This window comes from Ochotona princeps, chromosome 27, assembly GCF_030435755.1.
Source record: "Ochotona princeps isolate mOchPri1 chromosome 27, mOchPri1.hap1, whole genome shotgun sequence".
NCBI classification, from domain to species: Eukaryota; Metazoa; Chordata; class Mammalia; order Lagomorpha; family Ochotonidae; genus Ochotona; species Ochotona princeps.
The window spans coordinates 6,279,596-6,294,757 of NC_080858.1; the positions used below are offsets into that span (position 1 = coordinate 6,279,596).

Genomic DNA, 15,162 nt, shown 5'->3' on the forward strand with positions numbered 1-15,162 from the left:
TACATTTTATACGGCTCTATCTTTAATACCAATGCTCAATTCTTAGAAAAATCTTAGAAATAATTATGAGATCAAGCCTCTGCCTTGAGGGTTTGTACAGCACTCATATCCTGGACAGAAAGTAACTACCACCTGCCTGTCACCCCAAACTCACTGACGCCCACTTTTCCACTGTCAAAAGTCCCCAGAAGACGCTGCCAACAATAAAAGGATGGAGAAGCAAGCAAGCAAGCAACCAAGGACTGAGAGCTGTACTAAATCAGACTGCATGTCTCAACCCCACATTCAAGCTGTACTATTCCTTACCCTTAACCTCTTTGCAAAGAAAACCTAAAAAAGAAAGAAAAAAAAAAAGCTTGCTTTGTAAAATACCGCTGAAAGGAGAGGCTTGTGATTGAGATAACCATCTCTATCTGCCCCCTCAGACTTCATCTTCCAGGTGTCCAGAGAGAACCGCCTCCGTTAGGGGGAGTTTCTACACAGATGTAAATTCTCTTCACTAAAGACAGGTTTCAAAATGATTAAACCCAGACAGCTGCCCAGCACAGCCTGTCTCCTCCATGCAGTTACTGTGCTCAGGCTGGAGGCCATTACGGAGCAAGCTAACCGCTCCTTCCAAGCTGGACTAGCTGACCTTAGGTTGTGTTCAAAGTTTACAACGAATCAAGGCACAAAGGTGGCTGGCCAAGCAGGCCTCACCGGTTGAACAGCTCGACTTTCAAGATTTCTCCACTTTTGTCCTTTAAAAGCTTCTGTGACTTTTAACAGATATCTCCTATCATGTCTGTCATTTTTAAGCCTTCCTTTTCCAGTGTACCTCACAAATCCACTATTTTATTCAAACTAAGATTTTCTCATTGTGAGTACTGCATTTCCCAATTTTTCCACATCCTTAAGAAATGCAGCATCTGAATGCTTCTCCTTGACATTGCTGACTTTGAGTCACAGCGCTCTACACTCAACTTGCCTGCCCAAGGCAGCCACCACAAGCTCCCAAAGGTCAGATGCCCTCTCGTAGCCCAAAGTGACCCTTGGTAAACACCAAGGTCTGCTAGCATACAGTAATCCTGCTGGCCCGCACCACATAGGGCTCCAGGCACTCTGGAGTACCCGAGGGCGCTCTCCCGGAGCCACCCCTGTTCCTACTGAACCAAGTTCGGTGTTTACCTAGCCTTCCCTCCAGGCCCCATCTGGCTTCTGTCTGGACAAAAAAAACAGTCAACCTCAGGAAGCCCAAAGCACAAAACTGTGGGAGGAACAGCTCACAAGCACCAGAAAGAACTAGAAAACAGTGAGCACAACCAGTCCAACATTACCAAGCAGTCCAACAAGTACCGGCATTTCCTTACCTGAAGATGGTGCCGGGTGGGGAAGGCAGGAAAGGGCTGTCAAGGGCACTTCAGTTTCCTTACTGCTGACTACTGTAGAATGAAGGAAATTCCTTTAGACGGACAAAGCAATTAATCCTTAGAACTTACCAGAACAACAACAATGACAAAAAGTAGTACTTACTAGAACAAGCTAAAATATAAACGGCTTGTGAACGAGGAAGCTACAAGAACCTTGAACAACTCCGACCAACGTGATCTCACAGCTTTTACAGAAACCCAGCAGTGAAGCCCAGCAAACAATTCCACTGGCTACAGCCTAGTCAATCAGTCAATTGGTTTCAGCTTAACCATTCAGCTGAATCAGTTAATTGGTTTCCAGGCATTCTAAAGCCAAGCTCTAAGGTTGGGATGAACTTCCGTGCTTGTTTGGTCTCTTGGGCACCGTGCAGCGCTCAGTCAGGGGCCATGGCCTTCCACAGGGGTTCACTTACCACCATTTTACAGATAAGGAAATGTGGACGCAAAGAGAACGTACACGATGCTAGGCCAAACACACATGAGGCTGCTGAGCTGTGACTGTAACCCGCAGCATCCACGAGCTCACCACTGCACTGAGCGCCTCAGATGCGTGAAGGAAGTAGTAACGCTGCTTTTGATGGTCGTGTATTTATGTGGGAGAGAGGAGAAGGAAGTGCGTGTAGGAAAGAGATTTCCCTTGGAGTGGGCAACATCCATGGCTGGACCACGTTTAAGCAAGCACTCTATCAGGGTCTCTGACAGGGTTAGCAGGGACCCTGCTACCTGAGCCATTACGGGCTTCTTCCCAATTGTGCGCGTCAACAGCAAGCCAGCGTCTGGGCAGAGCCGGGATTGGAACCCAGGCTGACCCACTGCGTGTTGAACTTGGTGTCCTCCACTACACCAAGTACCCACCCCAGGATGGGGGATTGTAACTCGGTTTAACTGGACAGCCATGGACATCTGGAAATGAAGTTACATCAGTGAAAACTCGATCTGCCCTCATTTTGGAGGACAGTTTCAATTTAATAATTTTTAATTATTAATATCACTAGCAGGGTTTTCCTGTCTTTTCCAGATTTTGTGTGAGATGCCCAATGTCACACAGCTGCCACATATTACCTACCCCTTAAGTCTTATTCCTTTTTAAACTGGTTATTACAAAATGAAATCATGAGGAAATTGGAAGGTAGAGAATACATTGAAATACAGTGCTGACTGTATAAGCATCAGTCACAACTATACTTTTGTCAGACTTTTATGGTCAATAATAGTTTCACTCTCAATGTTTGTAAAGTTTGATCACAGATGGGGGTCATGGTGGGCTTACTCTCCAGCAACTCTGAGATCCCAGCCCTTCTGCCCACCTCCTACGCTAAGGATGCAACGAGAAAAGATGAAGTATTCCTGCTCTTTGTCAGCTTCTAAAGGGATAGTGTGTACTGGCAAAGCGAGGTGGGAAAAACAGAAGCCTGGATGATGTTGACAAGTTCCATTAGTCTAAACAACAAGGCAATTGTGATGAAAAGGACACCTAACAAAAGATTCCAAGGAAGCTAGCGTCGAAGATGTGAGTTCTGAGGGGGGAAGTGGAGGACAAAGGAACTGGTAAGAAGGGACCAGTGTGACCAGGGTGGGGAGGAGGGACCTGGGGGGCGTCATGGCATGACAAGTGAGTGGGGCAGGTGAGAACCTGGGAGACCCAGAGTGAGCAGTGGGGTGCAGGTGAGAACTGGGGGGACAAGGTGGGGTAGCTGAGAACCTGGGAGAAACCAAGCCCCGCAAGTGTAGGAATCTTGACTTGAGTTCCAGAGAAACACAGTGTTAGACGCGCTTTCTTACGGATGAGTGTCCTGGAAGACTACAGAAACATTCGATAACTATGGCAACCGTTACTTATGCCTGGAAAAGGAAGTTTCGAGGTTCTAGTCGGGAGCGTGTGACCCTCACCGTCAGTGACACGCTGCCGGGGGCTCGAGGCTGGCCGGGGGGCTCCCGGGTCCCCACGAGGAGGATTCGGCTCCTCTCTGATCTGAAGGGCTCAGCGTGGACACGCCCCTTTGCCACTGACCACGCCCCGCAGGATGGGGACTGCCAGCCCTCCAGAAGCCACGGGGATCTCGCGAGAACTCTCCTCGGGCTCCCTTCTGACGTTTCCAGAGGTGATAGTAGCTCTTGGTTCTCGCGATAGTTCTGGCAACACCGGAGTCCGGCGACCCGGGCTTGTGTGAAATATGGCGATCGGCTGGGACCGTAGCACAAGGTAAAAGCCCGGAGCCGCCGCTGGGTGCGGATCCCGCGGTTGTCCCAGGACGGCGGCGGGGACGCGGAGCCGGAGGCTGAGCGCCTGGTATGCACCGAGCGTCCGCATCTCAGGGCTCCCCCACCCCCGAGGGAGGCGCCCTGGGCATCCCCTGGCCGGGGGCGTTGCTGGCAGGACCCTGGGCAGCGCTGCTCGTGTCCACTCCGCCTCGCTGGCCGCTGGCCTGACACGCGAAGGCGTGGCGGGGAGTCCTCCGGGGGTGCGGGGGCAGCAGCTGGGAGCCCTGGCTTCCCCAGGTCCCCCTGATCGGGGGTCGGACTTGGCTCAGCTAACGCTCTCTAGGAAAGAAGAAGGGCTCGGCCTGGCTCCGAGTTGGACTTTGTGACTTGGGGAGCGGTCCATCGGGGCAGGGTGCTGGCCGCCGGACCCGGGTGTTCCTGGGCCTGGACGAAAACTTTGGTGTTTAGGAGTCCCCGTGAGGTGTTAACGGTGTTGCGAGGCTGGGCTTTTAGAAACAGTGGGAGATACAATTAAAAACAACCATAGTTCATGCTTAAAGTTGTAATCAAGTGTTTCAGCCCCTTAGCCTGAAACGTTGAGCTCTTACCTATGCAAGCTTTGGAAAGGTGGGTCTGATTTGTTCTGTAAGGATTTATGATTCTTTAAGAAATTGACTTATCGGTCTTCCGGTTCTCTTAGAGGAAAAACACGAGGCCGTTCCAGGGCTAGGAAGAGTGGGGGGAGTTTTGTTCCTTTTGATGGTAAACTTTATTTCAAAACCGAGACGTATTATGACTCCTGTGGAACATAGCAAGTAAAACCTATGACGTGAGAAAGAGTTGTCAGAGGAAGTCAGGTGCTGTCCGCAACAGTCACAAAGATGTAACGAACCTTACCACATCTCCTCTCTGAGTGTTAGTGACTTGACTCAAGAAAAATGGAGAAGGTGATCTGCGGTAGAAGTTACTTTGCGGCGATGCGTACCTTCTGCGAACCCTGCGGAACAGTTTCCGTGTGTTTACGCTGACTCTTTGAATAGCATAGTGACTAAATACTTTCACCTTTTCCATGCCTTAGTGTCTTCGTTTGTAAAATGAGAAAAGCGATAATTCTGTAATCCCCACCCCAGGGCCCTCCGTGCGGTTCACACATGCCCCAGCAAGGCACACACTTGGAGCAGTGTCTCGCACCAGGGCTGCCTTTTAGCTCCATTTCCTTTTTTCAAAAATTTTCATTTTCCAATTTTTGTGTTTCCAAAAGTTGCTTCGGTGCTCAGTCAGAATATAAACTGGAGAAAATACACTTAAAAATCACTTTGGTCTGACCTCATTGCGTTGAAACCTTGCTTGGCGCATATGAACATTCTTAAATTCCATCTTCCAGTTGCTTGCTTTCTTAAGCTGCTGTCTTAATTTCCAAGACCCGCACTCCTTGCCCTTTTTGTCCATTCGGTCATTTGTCAGCTTGAGCTCCTTTTCCGATGTCCATTCTGTTGAACGTGTATTGCCTGTTTGCTTCATTTTTTCCCCACGTGTTTCTTATGTTTCTGCTGAGTAGCTACTGCACAGGACTCTTCTCGAGGGAGGACACGCTTTCCTTTGCCGGGCCTCAAACTGTGGTCAGGAACTTCCAGGTGGCTGGTATCCACACTCAGTTTATTTCATCCCTGCTCTACGAGCTGCTCCATTTTCCTTTAAGAGATCAGCAACTGGGCCCGGCTACGTGGCCTAGCAGCTAAAGCCCTTGCCTTGAACACGCTAGGGTCCTAATGGGCGCTGGTTCTAATCCCGGCAGCCCCACTTGCCATCCAGCTCCCTGCTTGTGGCCTGGGAAAGCAGTCAAGGACGGCCCAAAACCTTGGGACCCTGCACCCGTGTGGGAGACCTGAAGGCCTCGGGCTCCTGGCTTCTGATAGACTCTACTCCTGCTGATGTGGCCACTTTGGGTGTGAATCATCGGATGGAAGATATTTCTTTCTGTCTCTCCTTCTCTCTGTATGTCTGACTGTCAAATAAAAATAAATCTTTTTTTAAAAAGAGATTATCAACTGCATCTCAAATATCCTGTGAATCTTTGTATTTCTTCAGAGAATTAGCAACTTTTATGCCTGACTTTTATCTTGATTAAAAGCTATGAGATGGACACCTGTGTTATGGCACAATGGGCAACTTAGTACTTGCAAATACCTGAATCCCATATTGAAATGTTGACTCAGGCAAGTCCTGGTTACGCTGCTTCCCTTGCAGCTCCCTGCTCAGGGCCCTGGGAGGCAGTGGTATATGAACCTATGCTGGCCATGTGGGAAACCAAGATGGATTTCCTGGCTTTGTCCTGGCCCAACTCTGTGGCCATCACTGGGGAGTCACTGTTTCTCTCTTTTGAAAAACATAAAGCTTTTTTTTTTTTTAAAGATTTTATTGTTATTGGAAAGCCGGATATACAGAGAGGAGGAGAGACAGAGAGGAAGATCTTCCATCCGATGTTTCACTCCCCAAGTGAGCCGCAACGGGCTGCTATGCACCAATCCCATGCCGGGACCAGGAACCTCTTCCGGGTCTCCCACACGGGTGCAGGGTCCCAAAGCTTTGGGCCGTCCTCGACTGCTTTCCCAGGCCACAAGCAGGGAGCTGGATGGGAAGTGGAGCTGCCGGGATTAGAACCGGCCTTAGCATCTCATTTGGACACCAGTTGGAGTTCTGGCCTCTCTGCTTCTGAAGTGGCTACTTGGGAGAGCATTGCCGGGAGACTCTGTCTCCTGCGGGAGCCCCATCCGCTCTGCCCTGAGCGCAGGGGTTCAGGTGTGTGGGTGTCTCCGCTGCTTCTCCCAAGCCATTACCTGAGAGGCCTCCGAGGTGGAGTGGTAAGGGCTTGCAGTGGTGGAAGCTTAAACTACTTGGCAGCCCAGTTGAGGTGCCAGCATTGCAAGTAGCAGCTTTACCCACTATGCCATAATGCCAGCCCCTGTAATTTTTTTTAAAGATTTATTTATTTTAAGTGGAAAGGTAGATTTACAGAGAGGAAAGACAGAGAAAGATCTTCTGTCTGTTGGTGCACTCCCCAAGCGGCCACAGAAGCCAAAGCTGAGCTAATCTGAAACCGAGAGCCAGAAGCTTGTGGGTTCCCCACGCAGGTGTATGCTCCCTAGGCTTTGGGCCGTCCTTGGCTGCTTTTCAGGCCACAAGCAGGGAGCTAGGTGGAAAGTGGAACAGCCGCGTCAGGAACCAGCACCCAGGTGTGATTCCTGCACTTGCTGGGTAACAGTTTAGCCACTGAGCCATCACTTTGGGCCCAACCCCTGTATTTTAATACAATATAATTATTTTTACACAGGTTATGTTGGGCCTTGGTGTGGTAGCCTAGCAGCGGGAGTCCTCATCTTTCATGAGCCAGGATCCCATATGGGTTCTAATCCCGGCGGCCCCGCTTCCCATCCAACTCCTTGGTTGTGGCCTGGGAAAGCAGTCGAGGACAGCCCAAAGTGTTGGGACCCTGCACCCGTGTGGAAGACGCAGCAGAGGCTCCTGACTCCTGGCTACAGATAAGCTCAGCTCCCATTGCGGCTGCTTGGAGAGTGAATCATTGGACATAGGATCTTCCTCTCTGTATACCTGACTTTCCAATAAAAATAAATAAATCTTTCTCTAAAAATGGGTATGTTGTAGCTTTACTTTTTACTTTGAAGTTTCGAATATTTGCTTTGTTTCTCTCTGATTATTATTAAATACTACCATTAGTTTCCTGAGCCTGCCATACCAAGCCACCATAGCCTGGAAGGTGTTGAAATAATTGAAATTGGTCTGCAGGCTCATGTCCAAGCACAAGCATGTTGGCAGAGTTCTGGACCCTCTGCAGGCTCTAGCAGGGAATGGCTTACCCTCTGTAATGTCTCAGGAGATGCTTGCCCCTGTGTGTGGCTCCCTCTCTTGAGCAACAGCCTTTAGAAAGCCCTCTTTTTAAGCAACATACTGACTTTAGTTTTACCCCAAACCAGTGAAGTTTATGGAATTTCATCTGTAAAGTCCTAAATATTTCCAATAAACCTCATTCACAGTTAGGAGGAGATCTGGCTTTCTAGTGTTTGAGGGGACAGGGCATAGATCATAGCACAGTGTGGCCGCATGCATGAACCAGTCCAGTGTTTCTTATATTGCCAACTACATGTTAAAAGTAGAGTTTAACTCATAAATTTGAGTCACAAGACATAAAGTTTGTTGCTATTTTTGGTGGAAGAAGTAATTCAACTAAACTGCCTGGATATAAAGTTTCATGCATTCTGGATTTTAATTTGTGCAAACCATCTGGTGTTCTCATTATATTCAGCTCAGTACAGCGGTGACGTGCAGGCTGTATGGGAGTACTTACATGGAGTGTTAGTAAGGGCCATCTGTGTTGCAGTGTGGAAGAAGTGCTTCTTACACAGATTTTCACAGTATTGTTTTAGTAGTAACTGTCATCAGTGACTCTTTGGAATTTCTTTTTCTTCTTTTTTTTAATACATGGCCGAGCTTACATCGAGGAAAGCAGCTGTGGCACAGCAGGTTGTGACGGTATGAATAGTAGCACCAACAAGTGGGCGGAGGAGTGCAGTGGTTCCTAAAGTTTTGAACTTCATGGATCAGTATGAAAAAGATACCTGCAGGAGAAGAAGGGGAGAAAAATGAGGAAAGGGGCAGGCTCGGATGCTGAAATACACCTACAGTTTTGATGTTGGCTACATAACGGCATCCAAAAGTAGACCCCGTTCTTTTTGGAAAGGAATTTTATGTAAAGGACACGTTAACTCACATAAAGAAAGGAGGTAATCCCAAATAAAGGACATATCATGCAATTGAGGAAGTGTAGCTTTTAAAAGTGTCTTTCTTTCCTCTCCGTCCCTCCCCAACCCATTTAGTTAGGGGCTGTCCCATGATATTCAGTTGAGTACAGAGGGCAAACAGGTGGCCCTGTGGTTGAGATGTGTGGGAGTGCCTTAGCAAGCACCCAGCTCCAACTCCTGACCCCTGCTGCCTGCTGATGCAGACCCTGGGAGGCGGCAGCAGTGACCTCAATGGTTGGATCTCAGCCGGGCACATGGAGACTGGGTTGTGTTCCAGACTCCCCACATGGGGATGTTTGTGGAGGTGTTCTGTTTCTCAGCCTTTGAAATAAATAACACCACAAATTAAATTGACATTGATTTCTTGCAAGCATTGATCTTTTACAAGACATATTAAATTTGAGAAACGAACAGATCATTCTCAGCTGCAGAGTCACTCTCTAAATAAAGTTCAATTCACTGCTTCCAGTGAAGTGGCCGGGACTCCAGTCGGAGCGAGCGCCGTCGCCTGCTGCCTCCCCACGTGTTCAGAAAGCTGAAAACAGGAGTACGGCAAAGATTGGAAACCAGACACTTGAAATAGGTCCCGGGTGTGTCAGAAGCATCTGATTTTACACCCACGTTAGACCTAGGGTGTTTCTACGTGCTTTCTTGAAAACGACTCACCAAGCTGGAGAGAATGGCAAACAGACCGTGAAGCAGGTGGCAGAGAAGAGTGCAAGGGCGTGAGAACATCCTTGAGAAAAGATGCCAACAGCTGTCTTAGCACGTTGAGGAGCTTCATGGGCAGGGCCCTGCACTCAGAAAACATGAAAAGCTGGAACGGTTCCAGGGATGAGGCCAGGCGAAGCCTGACTTTGCTGCCTTGTGGGTTTGTAGGATAGGCTTGCCTAGAATTAACACGGAGGTCACTGCGACAGAAGAATTTAAACGCTTATGTAGCAAATGGCTTTGGGTGAGGGGCTTTGAATGAATGCCGTCGGATCATGAATTCTGAAGGACTGCAGTGAAATGTGGAAGAAGTGAAACCCTGGTGATCCTGTGCCGAAGTATTTCAGGAAGGTGTAGATCTGTCTAGATGCTGGTGGAGGATGGCAACAAGTATCGAGTGAGCCGCTGCTCACTGCGGGTGCAGCAGACCGAGCCAAGCTGCCTGGGATTCGCTCCAACTTCCGCCACCTGCCTTGTGTCACTGCAACAGTTATTTATTTTGTGCCTCATTTCCTCCTCTATAAAGTGGAAAATTGTCTGTGCTTCAAAATCAGAGCATTAAAAGTTAATTTGTATGAAGTATGAACTTGCGCTACAGTTCTGTGTATATATGTATGTGTTCACTGTTACTTGGAGAGGGAATAGATTTTAATAGGACAAAGAAGTCGGGCAATATGATCAGACATGATCCTATTTTATCCTGAAACTCTGAGCAATATGAACATTGGAAGGGAACTGAAACAGGAACAGGTACGCTTGCTTTCAGAGAAGCTGTGCTTTTGGATAAATTCTTCATGTCAAAGCAGTGACTTCACAGAGTCACACAGCAAGTACTAGAGGTGCAATGGATTTCTGGGAGGTAAAATGGTTCTGCTCTTAAAGGCAGGAGGTGGGAGGAACAGCAGAGTGATGGTCAAGGAAAACGGAGAAGGAGGGAGGAAATGAGAGGGGGGGTAGTTGCCTAGTGATGTATTTGGGTTGCACATGTAGGGGGTCAATACTATCCTTATGTGTTGCTTAAAGTATTTATAAAGCTTATTATAAAAATATCGCCAGTTCTGGAAGTTGAATTCGCTCTTTGTTCATGAACTCAACAATGTTTGCTCTTGAATACTTGCTATGCCAGGCATTAGGGATGCACAGATCAAGTTAGACAAGGTGCCTGTCTTAACTCTGCAGTGGAGCAAGCCGAAAATGGTGAGGGGGGGAGGACAGTGAACAGTCAGATAAAGCTTTGATGTTTTAAGAACCCAGATTTTGAGAGCACAAGTGAAAGGCAGGTAGACTGGGATTGAAAAACAGAAGGGAGAAAGGGGAGAAAGAATATTTCTGAGAGGGAAACATATTCGAGGTGATGTGATTTGGACTTAGACTACTAGAGAACTGGGTTTGGAGAGAGGTTAAGCAGGACTGGTTTTTTGATGGAGTGCAGACTTAGTGCGGCCTCGCTATTCAGAGTGTAAGGAATGCCATGAGAGTGCACGCTGCTGAAGGCAGTGACATCAGGGTTGAGGGAGCAGAGGTTGCAGAAACAATGTGAGTACATGATGTGGCATTGAGACCAGGATCCTGGAAGCAGTGCAGGAGAGATTGGTGTTTGGATCAGGAGCGCCAGTGAGGAACTTACTGATGGACTCAAACAGGAGATGACAGATTTTTAAGGAAATCGAGGAAGAGTTTAAGGTTGTAAAGCATGTTTCTGGTCTGTAAATTTGAGTGCATAGTGTTAATAACCAAGATTAGGGTGTAGCACAAAGAATAGTTTTGATAGGCTGAAATAGTCTACTTTTAGGGCTTGTCGAGTCTATCCACGGAATGTCCAAATGAAAAGCTTAAAAGCAAGCTAGGGCAGATGCATATGTTTGCAGAAGCATTTGGCAAGAATCAATGTTCAAATAAAACTTGAAGGATAGGGGATCACTTCAGGGAAAGGGTAGATTTGGGAAGAGCTCCTAGAGCAGAAACAGTGAAATATTTACTGAAAATTAGGCAAGAGATTCTTAAAAATCCAGTACAAATCAGGACTGTGATACCATTGGCACTAAGTGAGAAGTGATCCTGCTTTCTCCATGATGAAATAGCCACGGAGCAGGAGCCGTTGGATTTAGCGCTGAGGTTATTAATGAGTTTCTGAGCATCAAGGAAGCTGTGTACATGATAGGCAGAATCGTATCTGCAGATCACTTTGAAACCATGGAGTCAGCCAGAGAGGCTGCATGTTGTAATAGCTGTGAAATCAGGCTGTTGACAGGTTCAGCTCTGCTTCAGAGCAGTGACTCCCTGGTGGACTGATTAGCAGGTCCCTGGCCAGGGCCGCCCCTGCACAGGACTGTGGTCAGCACCAGGTTTCGTTCCTCTGATGCTTCCAACCTCCCTGCCTTTTCCATGGCGAGCCTGTCCAGTAGATTTTGGACTAATGATCTGTGTGCTTTCTTACAATCTGTTCCCTGTAGGGATTTCTGCTGTTGCGTGTTTGCTTTATTAACACACTTTTGTTTTGGGGAATTCTTCATAGTATCATCTCCAGTCTTATGAGTTCGTTTTGCGGAAATATACACCTATTGGAGAATTTCATCACCATCTGTTGTTTTTATATGTTTTAAATGTTATTATGAGACTGATAAAAGTCAAAATAGCTATAGATTTCTAAAATATTTTATTATAAAACATATAATTATGGAATTAAAATTACATTGGAACACTGTTAAAATCCTGTGATCTACTTTTCCAGCATTAAAAGTCTCATTTTTTCTTGAAATTATTTCCCCATTTCTCATAAAATTTAGCTCCTAAAGGTTTCTGATCTTAACAGATCATGAATTTTTAAGTTATGCATGAAATATTTTCTTTCATAAGATTTTCAGTAGTTAGATTAAGACCTGTTAAATTACCATGTGTTTGGTTTTTTTCTTTCAGTATTTAAAAAAGAAGTGAGAACTATCCAAGGAAGCTAATGTTTGTTCATAATCCAAATTGTTGCCTTAGGATACATTTCTCAAGAAGAATTTACATAGTCAAAAGGAGAGGCGTGAATATTTATGTTCTTGTTAGCAATATATGAGTATGCTATTGTACTTTATTACCGTTATTGGATATATATACATATATATATATATTCATACACTATTTCCTAATGTAATAGGAGATAGTTATTTCTAAATGTAATTTGTGTTTCAATATTGTGAATATGATTGAGTTGCTTTTCCCTTTTCTGTGGCTCTTTCGTGTTGGTGTGTGTAAGCTGCCGGTCACTGGTGGCTTTTGCTAGCATGCGGGGGGAGGAATGGTAAGAGCAAGTCTTAGATTTTTTTTTCCCCCTTCAAGGAGAGTTGAGAATGAGAAGTTGTTTAAGGACATTTATCTTAAGATAAAAGAAACCCTTGACCTGTTTAGGGGATTGATCTATTCCTAACCTGTTTCTTAGCATGACTTTATGAAAGAAAAGGAAGGTGTTTCTGAAGATGAGGCGCCTGAATCGAAAGAAAACCTTAAGTTTGGTCAAGGAGTTGGATGCCTTTCCCAAGGTTCCTGACAGCTATGTGGAGACCTCAGCCAGCGGGGGCACAGGTGAGCCCAGCTCTGGGGGGCCTCCTTGGGGCAGTGCAGCTCTGAGGGGCCGAGCCAGCCCCGCAGAGGAGCCAGGGAGGAGCTCAGCGGGAAGTGGCAGAGGGACCCTGGCACTGCGCTGTGTTCGCCTGTCACGCAGTGTTCTTGTTTTGCTTTAATTTTCTGTAATATTCAAACTGGAGCCACTGTGCTTTTAGCATTATTTATTAAGATGTCAGTGAACAAATTGTCTTATTGCCTCAGGGCTCTTCGGTTGTATAAACTGACGTAACTTTTGTCGTACCACTCATTCAGCATGTAGATGGGGGTGATACATTTAGGAGATTTCAAAACACTGTTACGGAGTTTATTAAATTATTCAATCTGCTGGCACCAAGTTTGCTCTGGCTTCTTAAGATCCAAGAACTTAGCTCATTTGTGTGTTTGAAATTTGGTGACAGACATGGATACATTTTTAATAATGAAGGGAATATTCGCACATTTGGCCTGTAAATACACACATCATTTATTCTATATCTCCCATTACTGTCTACTCCTGTAACAAAGTGGGAATTCTGTGCTTTGTAAAATTTTGGCCAGTAGAATTTAGTGAAAGGTCACTTTAAAGAAACGTTTTATTCTTGGTATTATAAATATCATCAAATATCATTTGTATTAGATGCTTCTAAAATTAATTGTCATCATACTGCATTTCCTGTGATTTGCTTTGGTTTTGAATTGTTTTTCTCCTCTGTTGCATTTCTCAGTTTCTCTTATAGCATTCACCACCATGGCTTTATTAACAATAATGGAATTCTCAGTGTATCAGGATACATGGATGAAGTATGAATACGAAGTAGACAAGGACTTTTCTAGGTAACTGCTTTTCATTTTTTTCTTAAAATGCTTGCGGTCCAGTTGTTTAACAGCAAGCCGTTTAGCCTATTTTAGTTCTGTGGAAATAGTCCTGAATAATTTTTTAGTAGTTCAATCTCAGAAGAAATGTTTTTAAATTATTTAAAATTCTGGCTAAATCCTTTTTGTAAGAGAAGAGATATATATATATTTTTAATTTGAAATGCAGATTTACAAAGAGAAGGAGAGTTAGAGGAAGAAATTCTTGCATTCACTGGTTCGCTCCTGAAATGGCCACTGTTGTCAGAGCTGAGCTGATCTGAAACCTGGAGCCGAAAGCCTCATTGGGTCTCCTTAATGGGCCGCCATCTGCTGCCTTCCCAGGCCGTCAGCACAGAACTGGACTGAAAGTGAAGCAGATGGCACGCAAAGCAGCACCCAGTTGTGTTACTTTTACCACAGGGTGGAGGATTAGCCTGTTGAGCCATGGCACTGGCCACAGTTCTAGTTAAATTCTAAAGCAGATATTCCCTGATGTAATCTACAATTACTTGAAAAGATTAGGATAACCATGGCAGAAATTACTGTTCAGACTTGGAAATATCTTACTGCTCTGTGTGCACCAATAAGTTCATCGTCTCAAGTTACATTGCATACACTTATAACCTGATTTACATGGATTAAAGGTGAATTTTGTATGTGAGTAGTGTGACTTTTAACCTTTAATCTTGAACTGTTTGATGGTTGCAGGTGAAGGGTCACAGTATCAGGATTGCACTAGATAAGGAGTTCTCTGTTCTAATACTTTCACTACCATTTATTTACTGGCTTTATGCTCTGGATGGATATTTTTATCATAGTGCCCTCCTCATGGGGCTTTGGCTAATTAAATAAATCAGCACCGGTAAATTGCTGTGCAGCCTTTGGCAAGTTGCAGAGCTTCCTTGGTTTGGGCCTCAGATGCTCGTCTTGAACATGGTTGTTCCTTTAAATGCAGTTGATTTTCAAAGAATCCTTGTAGCGTTTCAGCTTTTAGCACCAGTGAAACATTTCTCATTTTCTCCAAAGAAGCCTCGGTGTTGCCCCTGTCCCCTTAGCTTCTTTGATTCTTAGATCTAACATCACTGTTGAAATGAGATGAAAAATAGCAGTGTGTATGCCTTATTTTTTAAAAAATATGTAATTTAATGTATTTTAGAAGGTAGACTGACAGGAAACGAAGGAGAGCAAAAGAGGAGGAGAGAAGAGAACTTCCACCTGCTGGTTCACTCGCAGATGCCTGCACCAGCCAGGGCTGAGCCAGCCAGAAGCCAGGAGCCAGGAACTTCATCTGGGTCTCTCCTGTGCGTGGCAGGGATCTGAGTCTAATCGTCTGTTACTTGAAAACCAGGAATTTGAACTGTCACCTGCAGAATGTACCTTAGCGGCCATCAGAGCCAGGACATGGCCTGAGGGGTCCCAAGGGGCATCTGAAACACTATGTCAAATGCCTGCTCTACAGGCCAAGTTCTAATTGTCATGTTCTATTCTGTTCGAAACCCAACGTTTTATAGATCTATTGATTTGTTTGTGCTTCGTTGACTAATTGGTTGGTATTCATGTTTAGTTTTTTTGTCTTGTAG

At 45.6% G+C, this 15,162-nt stretch overlaps 1 protein-coding gene across 3 annotated transcripts in view; it reads left to right on the plus strand.

Annotated features, from left to right (window-relative positions):
- Nucleotides 1–3,387: 3,387 nt before the first annotated feature.
- ERGIC2 (ERGIC and golgi 2) overlaps nt 3,388–15,162 on the plus strand; it is a 30,787-nt gene continuing 19,012 nt past the window's right edge. For all 3 annotated transcript variants that reach the window (XM_058655742.1, XM_004592642.3, XM_058655743.1), the window contains exons 1-3: nt 3,388–3,612; nt 12,564–12,706; nt 13,453–13,561. In XM_058655742.1, the coding sequence (XP_058511725.1) occupies nt 12,601–12,706; nt 13,453–13,561 (215 nt within the window). In that variant the 5' untranslated portion in view covers nt 3,388–3,612; nt 12,564–12,600. The remainder of the gene's footprint in view (nt 3,613–12,563; nt 12,707–13,452; nt 13,562–15,162) is intronic.